At 39.5% G+C, this 12,688-nt stretch overlaps 1 protein-coding gene across 1 annotated transcript; it reads right to left on the minus strand.

The window, feature by feature from the left end:
• Positions 1-246: 246 nt before the first annotated feature.
• LOC100221075 (cytochrome P450 2J6) lies at positions 247-12,631 on the minus strand. Its single transcript, XM_030280820.4, has 9 exons — positions 9,796-12,631; positions 8,072-8,234; positions 7,579-7,728; positions 6,578-6,738; positions 4,005-4,181; positions 3,699-3,840; positions 2,146-2,333; positions 1,811-1,952; positions 247-1,300 (listed from the first exon to the last, which is right to left on the minus strand). The coding sequence occupies exons 1-9, from the start codon at positions 9,964-9,966 to the stop codon at positions 1,122-1,124; spliced, it is 1,473 nt and encodes a 490-aa protein (XP_030136680.4). The 5' UTR covers positions 9,967-12,631; the 3' UTR covers positions 247-1,121.
• Positions 12,632-12,688: the final 57 nt, after the last annotated feature.

Here is a 12,688-nt window from a genome sequence, read left to right on the forward strand (position 1 = left end):
ATGGCACTGTCAGCTAATCAGAGTATAAAAATAATCCTTCCTGTGTTGGCATGCAGCATCCCATTTGTACCTCATACAAGAAGAATGTATCCCAATGCCAGAAAAGAAAATCCCTTGTTAACTGCCAGCAAGCAAACCAGCAAAAAACCTCCACTTCTGCCAAGTCCTTAGGCACCTGGCTCATGAAGGCTTCCAGAATTCTTCAGTAGTGCCAAATCTGCTCTTGGTCATGGTGTGCTAAGTGAAGTCATCTAACTGTGATAAAGAATCCATTTTAAAAAATTAAAGAATAAATTAAGCTGAATAAATTTTTGGATGATCTGGGGCAATCATCAGAAGTAGACTACCTGGCATGAGGTTCCCATGTCGCTGGCAACCAGTGGATAAAAAGGATAAATTATCAACACTCTGTGACAGCTCACTGTTTTCATTTGTCTTCCAGTCCTTGCTCTTTGCTTGTGTTACAAAAACTCTCCACAACTGCCTGATGAAGCCACTCTTCTATTTTCACCAGAAGGGTTGAAATGCTACCTGGTTTAGTGGGTGAAGCCCTGAACTGTCTTCCCAAGTGACAATGATACAGTTGTATACAACAGGCTTGCTTAACAGCAAACCATATCAGCCTAAGGGAATATGTTATCACAGATCATACTGTCTGCCTCTAGAAACCTCCTCCAAGAGCTTCTTTTACCTCCTGCACCCACTAATGTCCCGAGACAGACTGGAAGACCTCTAAGCCTATCTCCACAAAGGCAACTGTGGCTTATGAGAAAGAATCTTTATTCATGAGGCTTCCAATTCATAGACTACACTTCAGTATTGTTCTCTGTAAAACCTCTTTCCAGTTGGTAATATAAATCCCAATTCTAATTCTTCTTTTAATGTCTTTATTTGTTACACATCAGGAGAAGTTTACCAATATTTTCCAAACAGAAAAAAAAAAAAAGAACAAAGTATGAACCCTTTATAATTATAATGCTCAGGACGTAACTCTCTGTCAAGAATCTTTCAGGGTAGTGATTAACCAAAGGAAGAGGAAAGCAAAAACCTTAGGACATGCAAAAAGGAATTCACATACAGAAGCAGTTTACAGAGTGACTCTTCCCTGAATCTGCCGTTTCCTATCGAGGAATGGCACAGAGCTGGTAAGGAGGTGGCTTCATTGTGCTCCCAAAAACAAACTTGGTGTTGACTTCCTTCACTCCTTCTGGCAGGGTGAATGTGAATGCTTGTAGCAAGGTGCAAAAGACAATAAAGAGCTCCATCCTTGCCAACAACTCCCCCATGCACACACGGTGCCCTGTGAAGAAACAGAAAAGGCACTTCAGCCAAAGGATTTCTATCACACCTCCCTTTCTAAACTGCCTGGGATTTATTTTGCTTGTTTTCTGCAGATTTTAGCCTTTTGTCTTAAGTTTGTCATTTAGCAATTCATAACTGAAAGGTTGCTTGTATTTCTGCAAAAAGTTTCAATCTACATTTATATTTATAAGACATTACAGAAGTTGTCACCAGGCTGGCATAGTTCACTTTTACAGTCTTCCCAGCACCGTGCATTTTTCTGCTACTGCTTCAATAGCTGGATCTCTTCTCAGAGAGAAACTGGGTCTGTCTTTCAAGAAGACTTTTCTATGTGTCACTCCCTCTCTTCCAATCTTTTCCACATACAACTGGACTTCTCTCTTCTTGGAGATCTTTAAAACAGTTTGTATATGCCCATTTGTACGTGCCTTCCCAGTTATTTTGGGAATTGAATGGATCTGAAGTTGTCACCACAAGGAGTAAATAAATCCCTGTTCAGTGCACTTACCTATAGCAAATGGCAAGAATGCTTCTCTGTTTACAAAGTTTCCATCTTTATCCAGAAAGTGGCCTGGGTTGAATTGATCAGGTGTCTCCCATTTTCCAGGATCAGCCAGAACAGAGTCAATATTTGCTAAAACAACTGTGTTCTGGAAAAAAGGAGCAGTGGCTTCAACAAAAACTATGACTGTATCTAGGACAAAGCCTTGTGGAAAGCCATTCGCAGAGACAGTCAAAGCTTAGAGAGGTCATGTCTCCAGTCAGGAAGAACCTCCAAAACCTTTCTAAAAGCAGCTAATGGACCAAAGATCAAATTCATTCAAATATGCAGCACATTTGTACCTTTGGAATATGATATCCCAGCAGCTCCGTGTCCTTCACACTCAGCCTGGGCAGTGCAATTAGGAGTATGTTACTGTATCGCTGGATCTCGTGAATTACAGCATTTGTGTAGGGCAACTTTTTCCTGTCCTCATAGCAAAATGCATGGGAACAACCCACAACAGCATCCAATTCCTTCTGGACTTTCTCTAAGGAAGAATATTCAGCTTTAAATATACAGCAAGCAATCTATAAACTCGATAGTCATATTTTTTCCTGTTGCCTTCTGCAGTCAGAATGGCATCCAACCAGATGAAAAAGCTACTTTATAAAAAATAATGCCTTCAAGTTTCCATACAGATGACCTGAAAAATTTTGACGTTGAGGTTGTTTATAGGTTGCATATATACTTTTAAAATAAGATAGCAGATGAGGTCATTCTATAATAATATGTGGGTTCCTGTTACATTTACTGCTCTAAGGTAATTTATAAAAAGACTTTTATTAATATTTATTTCTACAGGCAGGGAGTCAACTGGAAAAAAATATTAATCGTGTGCTAGGGGGACAGTTTAGTAATTGATCAAGGATTGTTCTTCATTAAGAAACACATAGATTTTGCTTGTCATCTACAGATTCCCAACTGCTGTTCTGCAATTACTTGCCTTGGGAAGCACTTACACAAATTAATTTTTCACAGGGACTTTTTTTTTTTTTTTTTTACTTACAATCTGAGCTGAAATGGTAATTTCTGATTATTTTTTTTATTAATACCAGAGACTCTATCATTGGAATTCGAATTACTCCCACAAAACTTAAGAATATGTTAATATATCCTGAAAAAATGAAAAATCATGTGAAAATTCAGTATGTGCAACCCAGTCTCAAGTTTTAAGTCTTTTGAAGGAAACAAAAATGGGAGATCCTTTCTCCTTAACAATTTCACGTTTTCTACTTGCCAGGCTCCTGCTGTGCCTGGTACTCAGCTTAAACTCTCAGATATGAGGCTTTTAAAGTGAGTTTTGTGCCTTTTAATCCTTTCTATGCCATACACTCTGGCTTTTTTTTTTTTTTTTTCAGTCATTTTACTCCATCAACCTGTAACTTTCTTCTGTGAATATCATTATTAAAAGCACACATTTTCAAGATACTCACCCCAATATTAGCAACCCCACACTGTATTTAAGTTATTTCTGCTGCAAGAGGCCAAGAGCAAATCAAAGAGTAGGAGTCAGGGATTTAAAAGTTTGAACCAAAGACTCCTTAGTGGAAATCTTCCACAGCATTACTGTCTGTGGAAGGGTAATGGTGCAGTTTATCTCATCTGAGACTAAATTCCTGCAGCTGATTAAATTAATCACACCCTGCATTCTGTTTAGATCTGTATTAAAAAAAGAAAAAAAAGCTGGAATGATTTGCCTGTATGTGAGAAAGGATACAGCAAGAAACCAATTAATGCAGTTCACCTGATTCATACTTCATTAATTAGTTCCTCTGCTTTTCTTTGAACAGGCACAACCAGTATTTGAACTTGCATCATTGCTAGAGTTGCAGACCTCTTTGGATGTGCTCACCTTGAACATCAGGATAAATCACCATATAGAGCAGTGCCCACAGTAAAGTGGTGGCTGTAGTTTCTGTTCCTGCAATAAAGAGGTCAGCAACAGTCTGGAGCAAGTTTCTTTCATCATAAGTAGCATCAGCATCTCCTTTAGTCTGCAGATATGAATTGAAAAGAAAGTTATGACACACAAAAGAAGAAGTAAAACACCTGGAGAAATCATACACTTCTAAATCTATATTAGACATCATTATAATCAAAGAAACACTTAAAATCCCTTGTTGTTAGAGAAGTGTGAGAGAAGTTCAGAAGTACTCACTTTTTCTATCTCATCCAAATAGTAATCAATATAATGTCGATTTTCATCATGTTTTCTTTTTACTTTGTGACTTTCAAGTTCCTTTGCTAACAGACCATTCATAAAATCTACACAGGACTTCATCTTTTTAACTGATGGCAGAAAATGACCAGCAAGCCAGGGAGACAACTCATATATCTGTAAAAGAGATATTTTAGATATGTGATACTACATATAAATATGTGGCATTTAGCAAACTAAATTTGAATCCTAATACAGGCTTCTGGGTAGTGGAAAAAGTAAAAGACTGATGATTGAATCAGCATTAGATTGAAGGGATAGTGCCTATCCCATGATTCATTAAAGATTAAAGACTTTCTTAATTCTGTTTTTCCCTGGAGCAAAATCAAAATTTCTCTCAGTTTTCTACTATAAAGTTATATATATGTGTGTGTATATATATGTAGAGAGAGAGAGCGAGAGGGAGAGAGAGAGATATAATAAATAGAAATAGAAATAGAATGTAGAAAGAATAAATTAAATTCCTCTCTACCCCAATTCTTTTCTAGGCTGAACTTGTGTCAGCTGAACCAAGGATCTCCCATTAAACCTGTCCCTAGTCTCACTTTATCCAACACACATACAATTTCTGTTTCATCACTGACAAAACCAGATTCAGGCTGACTTCCTTGACACAACTGAAAATGGAATTATCCAAACCCAGGTTTATTTTCTTATGGTAGGATAGTGAATGGATGAGGATTTTACTCACATTCATGTTCTCACAGATAAGAAGCAAGTAGATCACATCTGTGTCATGGGCAAAGCAACTCAATGACCCAGAAATACTGAGCTGTGTGGATTCTGTCCTCTTTATTCATTGTTCTAAACATATTTACCTTCTTGTCTTCTAAACACGCTCACCTTCTTGTCCTTATACTTTTATAAAGCCACATATCAGCAGAAAAAATGTAAACCAGCTCTTACATCCATTCTGTTCTACTTCATTTCACTTTCTTTTTCCCCCTTTTACAGGCTGCATCATGTCCTTCCATTTACAGAACTACTGCAGTTTAAATTCTCCATTAGGCCATAACTTCTGGGCTCACCTATTTAAGTGGCAGCAGCATTACAAAGATTTCTCTCCCCACAAGCCTATTCAGATTCCCAGCTCTATTTCTTCTTTGCCCTACTGCATAATTTTCCTTAGCACTTCCTGTGCACTTACTAGGAAAACAGGTAAGTACAGCCAGTCATTAAGGGATTGTACATTCCTTTGAAAACACTGTGGAGAGCAGGACACAATGAAATGTTGGGCTAGAATGTTTTCATTGGCTCTGGACACACTATTAAGGTGTTTTGAAAACAACTTATACAAATACCTACTGAGAGCAGTTTGGAAATAGCTGAACCTGTGTCTACCCTGATTAGAAGGGTAGCTTAGGAATCCTTTACTGACATCTTCTGGGATAGTTGCTTATAAGTAATTTTATTTTAGCTTATCTAGCCAAAGTATCAAAATAGTCCTTAAATCCTCTAGGACCTTGCTTACAGCAGTTTCCAGTTAGCTAGAGATGGTGGAAATCATACAAGACACAGAACTGGATGAGTTCCAACAAGTTGTGCAGAAGCAGCTGCCTCATGCATGGGTAAATTCACTTTTTGACTATACCCAGTACTGTGGCTCCCCTTCTTAAACGATTCATAACAAAACTGCCCCCATCTGAGGCCATCTGTTATGCTGCTTTGGCAGCTGCAGTCACAGATGCACAGATACAGAAGCAAGAGAGAATTTTTCTCTCCAGTGGACCAGATGTGAAGTTAGGAGTTTGTGCCTTGAATGGAGACAGATATCATCCAGCAGCTAAAGGAACATGACTTGCAGTGTCTTGACTGTACTCTTGTAAGGATGTGCAGGCACAGTTGCTGCTGCAAAAAACTGTAGGGAAAAGCTGCCATTAAGCAATTTCATGCCATGTTACCTTTGCATAAAACAGTTGCTCTACTCCAGTTTCTATGAGGTTGACTGGCAGTAGAGAAGGGAACAGTCAAAATCAATTTACTCTTGACATTTTTTGACAGCTGTGTCATGTAATAGAGTGAAGAAAGCCAGTTTGCCAGACAGAAATTAAGATAAGCCTATTTCAGAGCTTTTTAGATAATTTAACCCATATTTTACTACTGATTTCAGACATAGTTTCAAACACTGGAATTGTACAGGTAACACTTCTAAAAAGAAAGTCCTTTGTACATCTCTCAGCCATGTAACAAATCTTTGCATTTTCATCCCTGCTCCCCATACACAGGAAATTTCTGTGCTATGATGAAGCATAAACAATTGAAACAAGTTTTGAACTAGGCATCTTGAAGCACTGTTCTGATGTGCTCTCCAGAAACTCCAGGTACTCTAGTTTTTGGGTTTTTTGGGGTTTTGTTTGTTTGTTTGTTTGTTTGTTTTTGGGGGTTTTTTGTTTGTTTTTGGTGGTTTTTTTGGTTGTTGTTGTTGTTGTTGTTGTTGTTGTTACAAGCAAGTTGCCTTTTTTCACTGTCTATCTATAGAGACCAAGCAAATAAACAAAATTTATTTTCCTCACAAAAAAGGAGATGCTGTTCAAAAATGCTGCCAGGGTGTCAAATGACTCAATCAGGCGATGAAAATTCTCGTCATCTCTGGAGAAACGATGTCCAAAAATGATAGAACAAATTACATTTGAGACCATATGAACAACAGGCATAGTGGGGTCCAGAGGTTTTCCTGTAAAAACAAGGGAGTGCATTCACCAGTAATACTTACTGTTCCTGCTTTTCCCACTGAGAGGGGAGCTGATAAAATTTCATAAATATTTCTGACATTAATTAGATCACTGGATGGCAAATTGTAATTTTTACACAGGTAAAAGGCCTGTGTAAAAAAGTAACTTCAGACATCTAAAAACCACTGTTGGTTAAAAAAAGGAAAAGCTGGATTGGAATTAGTTATATTAATTATAAAAATACCCAGATTTCATCAATCTTTGGCATAAGCAGATCTCACGTTTGGCAATAACCAAGGTACAAAACCAGCGGAGACATTAAATACAGAGATGAGTTGAGAAGAGAACCACCTTATATTCTTTGCTCATATCACTTTATATTAGAATATTTCAACCAACCTGTGCATCCTTGGCCAAAGCTTTGCATATTTTATGCTTTTTCTTTTCTACACAGGAATAGGAGGCTCTGTGACACGGATGTTTTTACTGTTTACTGTTATCCTGATCCTGTTACCATAAGTAACATAGAATTGACTCTGAAGTAATAACACTGATAGGGACCTGTGTGTGTGTGTCTGTGTGTGTGTGTGTGTGTATATATACTCTTGTATATTTTAAATATATAACTAGACATGTATATAACAAGACAGGAATCTCTAATTCTGTGATCTTGCTGTGGGGTTTCACACTTCCACAAGTATTTCATGCAGGTGGCATATACAGACTTTTGAGAGTCAGTTCTGCACATACCCTTTGAATCCATTTTTGTAATCAAATAGTTTCCAAAGGTACCAGTGCCCCATTCTCCCACTGCACAGACTGCCCTGCTCACCCTCACGTACCGTTTGTTTTCTGTAAGTATTCCACCAAGTGAGCAGCCTCCTCTTGCAGTAGATAATCCTGGTCTTTTTTCCCTACTCCCATTTTCCTCATTGTTGCCATTCCAAAACGCCTCTGCTGCTTCCAGAGATGACCATTAGAGAACATAACACCTAGGATCATAATGAACTAATACTGTCAATACCTAAATTAATGGATTGGTAAGGTTGATACATTTAAGAAGCTTCTCTTCTAAATTTTTCAATTTTTTTACAGCAGTCTGGCAACATTCCTCTTTTCTTTCTTTTTGTATTTTAGCCACTTATCTTCCATATAGAAGCTCTTATATTAACTCTATGCTCTCATTATTGTTCTGACAGAATATAGAACCAGTTTAAAAAATATATGAAAATAAAAACTTTTTTCCTGATGTAAATTAAGGACTTTGAGGCTCTAAATCAGTATTCAAAACTAGGGATAGAACACATTAAAAGAATTTCTGAGAATAAAAATTACCATTTCCATGTGTAATAATGTGAAAGATTCTGTTTTCGGGCCTTCCAGCAACATCTTCAGCATGGGCAGTCAGACCTTCCTTCACTGCCTGAAACCCTTGCAGGACAACTGCAGGAGTGTTTGAAAACCATAAGGTGAAGATATTGCCATGAATTTTGGCCATCTGTAGGACAAGGCAGAATCAGAGTAACAGGATGAGAACTGGTACTTTTAAATCAAACAAGGTGAACCAGATCTTCCTGGGCAGATGCCTTAAGGATGGCTGGCTTTGAGAACAGAGCATCAGGTATTTTCTTACATGCAGTATAGTTTGCAGTCAGGTTTCCATCTAAAGTCTCATTTATTAATGATCATGATGTTTCTAAAATGTCAGCCAATATTACCAAAGTCTGTGATGTCACTTTTTATGTCTTACAATTCAAACCCATTTTAGATGAACTCGTCCATCCTCACCACTTGCTACAAGACAGCAGCAGCACACGAATTTGATGTGAACCATCTACAGATTCCCCTTTGTGTGTCAAGTGTAGCAAAAGCAGTGGAGGAGCTGAGTAATGCAGGAATCATCCTTGCCTTTCCAGCTCAGCTGTGACAGCCTTGTCTTCAGCTGCCTTGCACACAGGCATCCCTGTCAGTGGGCAGGACAGTCTTTCCCCTGGCTGCTGAATCAGGAACAAGAAAAGTAGCAAAATAGGCTGGAAAGAGTGGTGTGTTGCCAAGACATCCCAAGAAATACGGGACCAGAGGATAACAAAATTTTGCTGCCTGGGAGCAAACAAGAGGGAATACTTACGCACAGTGAGCAAAAATGTATGTGCTTGTACTTGCATATTTGTGTTTAATTTCATTTTTGTAAGGGTTTTGAAACCTTGGGATGACCAGTACTACTCTTCATGTCTGGGATGTCAGAAATAGAAGAAAACACAGCAGACAGACACTGGCTGCTATTTCTGTTATGGAATAATAACACTTTGCCTTGAAATACGCAGCTCAAGAGGACAGAACTGATAGGACATGAAAAAGCCAGGGAAAGGGAAGGTTAAAAACAAAGAGGGAGAGTGAGGTGCTATTACTTACATATTTAAACATTAAATATTTAATATAGATGTATCAGAACTATAAAACAACAGCCACAAACTTTAGAAGTGGTGCACGTTACAACCGGACATAGAAAAAGGTCTGAGAATACTATTAATTATTTTAGCCATTTAAAAGCTCAGTCTTGCTATCAGACTGAAATCTCTTGTGAAAATGTGACCAAATGGTATATCAGAAAACAATTTATTCTAAGATTTTTTAAAAAACGAATTGAATAAATATATTAAAAAATCTGCCTTTCTACACTGGAAATACACATGTCCTCAGTAGCTATTTCCTGGGATACTTAGAAAATACCAGTGAAAAAATAGTCAAAACACAGACATGCAAAAGACTTCATAGAATTAGTGAGTCTACTTTAAAATACAGCTTCTTCCTGTGTGTAAGGCAGGACTATTATCATCATTATGGTTTTGTTCATATGCACATAAGGTACTAAATATATATTTAATAGTAAGTACAAATTTTCACACAAAGAAACAGATATTTTAATTATCTCCACCTATTTCCACATTTATGCAATTTAGAACAAATACCTCCGTAGCATTCAAAAGAGGACTATGATAAGTACATTTACTTTTCAATCAGCTTATTAGTCCATTAATATATTGCCAGAAAATACATACTTTTTTAAGATGCTCATGATGAATTTTGAAGTTCATCTGCAGCAGATTTCCAAAGAAGGGATATGGAGTTGGTCCAGGAGGAAATTTTCTTCTCATCCATTGCAATTTTAGAAACTGTATCAACAGCAGAGACACCACAAAAAATACCAGTACCTCACTCACTGTTAACATTTTACTTCTGATTTACACAGCTCGTTGTCTCTCTACAACTGCTGTGTAGACAGAGGAGAGATCAGTTTATCTTGCTTTTGAGGCACCTCCCTGAAAAGAGAAAAAACACTTGATGCTCCTGTGACTCGCTGTCTTTCCCTCTTTATCACTTTTACTTCCCCATCCCAGAGAATTAAGTGTTCTTATTTTTAAGCATATATAACATCATTATATTGCAGCTACACATCCGTCAATCATTGCCTCTTCAAGGGACACAAAATGTAGGTTAATTATACACCTCCTTGTGCCATGACTCCTGCTGTGGCAAAAATCTCTGCCCACAGCCCTGGTTTCATAAAAACCTCTTGCAAGAAAGAGAAATAAAAAAAAATTCCTGAGGGTTGACTGCACGCCCAAGGGCAGTGGGGTTACTGAAAATTCAGGCTCATCAGTAGCTATCATACGCACCAACCCTGTGCTTTCCTACTTAACTTGTCCCATACTGTTGATGCTGATGTACTCTGCTATTCCTTTAATATTTTTCCTCACAGTTTATAATGAAGGTGTTTGGGGGATGGCTCTACCTTTTAATTTTGTGCCTGGGGCACACACAGACCATAAAAGACTCCAACTGATCGTTGGGTAACAGGAGTTTGTTGGACACCCAAGTGTCCTCACACTCCCTGCTCAGCTGCACGGGGAAGTGGGGCTGCAGTCTCCTTGACCAAGCAGAAAACAAAATTTCTTCACCCCTCCACCTGCCTGTGGCTAATCCCCCTGGATTGCCTGCAGCAGGAGCAACAATGACATACTGCTGCCTCTGAGGACTTCTTTCACAAGTGTTCTCATGCAACTGAACAACTCCAGCTCTGCAAAGGGTGGCATTTGAACATGATCAATACAGATTTGGCACTTGCACAGGAACAGAATTCGCTTAGACTCGGCTCATCTGACTTAGCCAGCAGCATATGGCACTCTGGGAAGTCACCTAGATGGCCTTGCTGCTCGTGTACCAAACTTACAGAACTGGCACAGCTAGAAATAAAAGTTGTGAGGTGTGAAGGACATTGGTTTGCTCCAGAAACAGGGCAGAACATAAAATAACAGAGTAAATAACATTTACCCATCTTGCTGGCCACTGATTGAACCGAGAGCTAGGATCAACCTGAAAAACTGAATTACCCATTTTGAGACCACTTTTGGGACTTTTAGCTCCTTCACTAGTTTTACATTTTCTGTATCTCAAACTACTCCCAACTCTGGGTTTAGTGTTTTCCAAAGTGTTCCTGGGAGGAGACTCACAGCCCCAAGGCTTGCCTGCCCTGCCCACTGGCTGTCCCATCTAGCCCCTGCGCAGTCCTGGATGGCTGCTCTGCGTCTCTCCTGGCTCTCCAGGCTCACTCTGACTTTTCCACACAGATTAGCCACATTCTGGTGATGGCACCTCTCAGCCTAGACATGAACTGCCTGCACGTAGGAAAGCAGCTGCCAAACAGCTTTGCCAAGTCTTTGGGAGATAGGTCAAAAGGAATACAAACTGCTTTTCTCCTCATACAAGATGGTGCTGGAGGACTGGGAAGAGAGAAGCCTGATAAGGTTTTGTAAGCTCTATTTGCCACAGCTTCCATGAAGAAAATTGAATGTCTGGGGAAGCAGGGGTTAGAGCTGGCTGACAGCTCAGAAGGACAGAAAGGTATCCCTCTAACAAGTGAATCCTCCCCATCTCACTCTTGCCAGGAGAGCTGCTGGCCCATTCTCCTCTCTCAGTTCCTTTCAGCCCATGGCACAATGGATAAACAGAGAAATGCCAATGAGTCCTTGAAGCATGCTTGTGATAACAATTGTAAAGTCTTTTATTCAAGAAGTAACAGCTGGTAACAGGTTACAACAGTAACCCTCATTTTGGCCTTGGGTTTTAAATCTCGTTGGGTGGCTAACAAGGCCAGTCTCACAGTGAGAGTGGCTACTGATGCTTGCCATCTGTGGTATTCACATGTCCTCTGAACAGAGAGAGACTTAGCTTTCTCAGGATTTTTCCTGAGAGAAGCTGTAAGAGAAGCTGAGAAAAGAATGATCAAAACAATTCTTATCTCACTTGCTGCTGCTCCTTGTTGTGCACATGTGGAATGTGTTCTGGAGATTGTTTACCCAAGGTGATTTGTTAATTGGACTCTGCTGATGGTTTCTTGGATTCACTGACCAATTGGATCCACTGTGTGTGGCATGTGACATGGCCAACCTAATCTGCTATACATCATTGTCATTATGAACCCTGGCATGTGAGAGGACTCCCACCTTCACAGAAATGCTTCTCAAATGCACCATAAGAGTATATGTAAAAAAAAAAAAACTTCCAGGCCAGCCCACTGGCCCTTATCAGTTTCCACCCACTGCATTTCACCAGCAGTGGGGCTTTCCTCTGCAATTTCCAGCAGGCAATAGCAGGGGTTTGCCTTTGCTCTTGGCCTGAGTCACAAGCCTCACAGCCAAATGAAGAGTTGCCCTGTTGTCTCTCTTTTACTTCCAGCCTCAAGCACTCATCTGCCCACGGCTCTTGGCTAAATAGACAAAGCTGCTCCCAGCAAGTTGAGGTGCTCCACTGCTTTGTGCTCCCAAGCAACCATGCCTGGGAGTTCTGGTAATGCCCAGAGCCACCACCTCTGGGAACAGCATTCCCAACACACCATTCTGGATTTGAGAATGTAGGGGAAGACTGCTCGGAATCTTCCTCTCATGTTCCTCC

This window comes from Taeniopygia guttata, chromosome 9, assembly GCF_048771995.1.
Source record: "Taeniopygia guttata chromosome 9, bTaeGut7.mat, whole genome shotgun sequence".
NCBI lineage: Eukaryota > Metazoa > Chordata > Aves > Passeriformes > Estrildidae > Taeniopygia > Taeniopygia guttata.